Source organism: Austrofundulus limnaeus, unplaced genomic scaffold (assembly GCF_001266775.1).
Source record: "Austrofundulus limnaeus strain Quisiro unplaced genomic scaffold, Austrofundulus_limnaeus-1.0 Scaffold523, whole genome shotgun sequence".
In the NCBI taxonomy this organism is placed as follows: Eukaryota; Metazoa; Chordata; class Actinopteri; order Cyprinodontiformes; family Rivulidae; genus Austrofundulus; species Austrofundulus limnaeus.
Genome location: NW_013952925.1, coordinates 136,453 through 138,609, shown reverse-complemented (window position 1 = coordinate 138,609; position 2,157 = coordinate 136,453). Strand labels below are relative to the sequence as shown.

The 2,157-nt window shown below is 36.5% G+C and overlaps 1 protein-coding gene across 2 annotated transcripts in view; it reads left to right on the top strand.

The window, feature by feature from the left end:
- The window catches only part of dpp10 (dipeptidyl peptidase like 10), a 151,007-nt gene that overhangs the window by 113,056 nt on the left and 35,794 nt on the right, over window positions 1–2,157 (top strand). For both annotated transcript variants that reach the window (XM_014026070.1, XM_014026071.1), the window contains one exon: window positions 292–387. In XM_014026070.1, the coding sequence (XP_013881524.1) occupies window positions 292–387 (96 nt within the window). The remainder of the gene's footprint in view (window positions 1–291; window positions 388–2,157) is intronic.

Sequence of the window (2,157 nt, the reverse complement as noted above, 5' to 3'; positions counted from 1 at the left end):
TATATATATATATAAAGTACATCAAAAAGTTGGGAGAAAATATGTTTACTGCTCTTGAGATATTTTGTTAACAAACAGAAAACATTTTACATTTCAGTGGCGGGCAACACTTTTACAGTTTTTGGTTTCTTCCAAAAAGGGGCGGAGCCATTTGAAACAACGAGGTTCCAAACAATTGTATTAAATGTTTTAGATGAAAACCTAGAGATTAATAAATGAAATCATTGTAGATTCAGTCCCTGACTCAGATCTGAACCAAACCAAAAAACATGTCTTGTTTTCTTGTTTCAGCCGACACTCAGGCTGGAAGTGACACCAAACTGACGGTGGAGGATTTGTTCAAACCAGAGTTCAAAGTTCACGATCCAGAGGCCAAATGGATCAACGGTGAGTTCCCACACAAACTGCAGCTGCTGGGTTTCTGCTGGTTGTTAGCAGCCGAAACCACGTATCAGTTTGTTTCCTCTTGTTGTGTTCATTGTTGTATTGCTTTTAAAATTTTGAGCATTTTTATTTCAATTCATTTTTTTTTTTCACAAAAGAAATTTAGATTTTGTGAAAAACTTTGTGCTTTTTGAAATAAGCTTCAGGATTCTGGTTTAGTTTTAAGTTGTTAGTGTCAGCTTTGCTAATTTTGGCTTTAATTTTAGCTATTGTTATATTAATTTTAGTTTTGCTAGTATTAGCTTTTATCTTCTGTAAAGAGAGTTTTTGCTGTGTTAGTTTTTTGACTTTTCACTAGCTGTAACATTTAGCTCCTGTTTTCTTAGAGTTTTTAATCTACTGTGGTATTAGTTTTACCTTTTAGCTAATGTTTTACAGATTTTGGTTCCAGTTACTGTTTTGCTCATTTTAGCTTTTGCTGAGAGAACGTTTGAGTTCAGCTGTGATTTAGCTGTTGTTTAGCTCTCTGCACCACTCTGTACTTTTAAAGAAAATGCAGATTTTTTTAAGCTGTTAAAATGAAAGGCAGCAAAGAACTTAAAGCCCGGTTCTGACCCGTATCAGACTTTAAGGATGTAGGGATCTGAGCAAACACCAGCTCTCGTGTTTCAGCACAGACCTGGTTTATAAATGGACCCAGAACAGGTGAAACCCGGAGAACCCGGTTTGTAAATGGACCTGGTTGGTTCTGCAGGAGGCAGAGAACTGTAGCTCTGAGGGGACGATGGTCAGGATCAACAATATTTCATCCTCGGGTGACATTTTTCCTCCATCTCTCCGGCGCCGTCTCATTCCCGGGGCTGACCTGAGGGCCGGGCGGCGGTGGCGTGCGATGAGGCGCTTAGAAAAGCCGTCTTTATGGTGTTTTTGTGGACGGATGGAGCGAAATAGACCTCAGACAAATGGGAGAAGATAAGAGACAGACGGGCGAAGAGGGAAGATTGATCACTTGGATTTAGAGCAAAAATGAGATTTTCTTTTCCCTCAAACCAAAAGCTTGGAGGGTTTAAGATCTAAAATCATTTTCTGTCTCTGTAACAGATTATTAAGATCAGAGAAAAACCAGTTCAACAATCTGACTTTTATGATGTTTCACCTGGAATTAAAAACAAACTAAAATATTACCTGTTTAATGAGCASTTCTGCTCTTTTAGGTTTATTTAATGTTATTCAAAAAGATGAGAGTTTATCTCTAAATGATGATGATGATGGTCACACACCCCTCTTTTCAATGTATCATATCACCTCCATAAAACCCTGCCAGAGAACCTGTGGTACCATCAGAACCTTTGTTTTCTCACAGCGTCTGTTTGTTTGAGGCTTATTTTCTGCTCTGTGTTTCTGCCTGCTTCTCCAATCAATGAGATTAGTTGTGACATTAGCAGGTTGTCTGTAGCTGAGAGGATAAACACCAAAAACTTTATAATTTTGGTTTAAATGGTTTCAGGTCTTTGCTAAACTTTATATTTTTGGTTTAAATGGTTTCAGGTCTTTGTTATACTTGAAATTTTTGGTTTAAATGGTTTCAGGTCTTTGTTATACTTTAATTTTTTGTTTTAAATGGTTTCAGGTCTTTACTAAACTTTATATTTTTGGTTTAAATGGTTTCAGGTCTTTGCTAAACTTTATATTTTTGGTTTAAATGGTTTCAGGTCTTTGCTAAGCTTTATATTTTTGGTTTAAATGGTTTCAGGTCTTTGTTTAACTTTATAT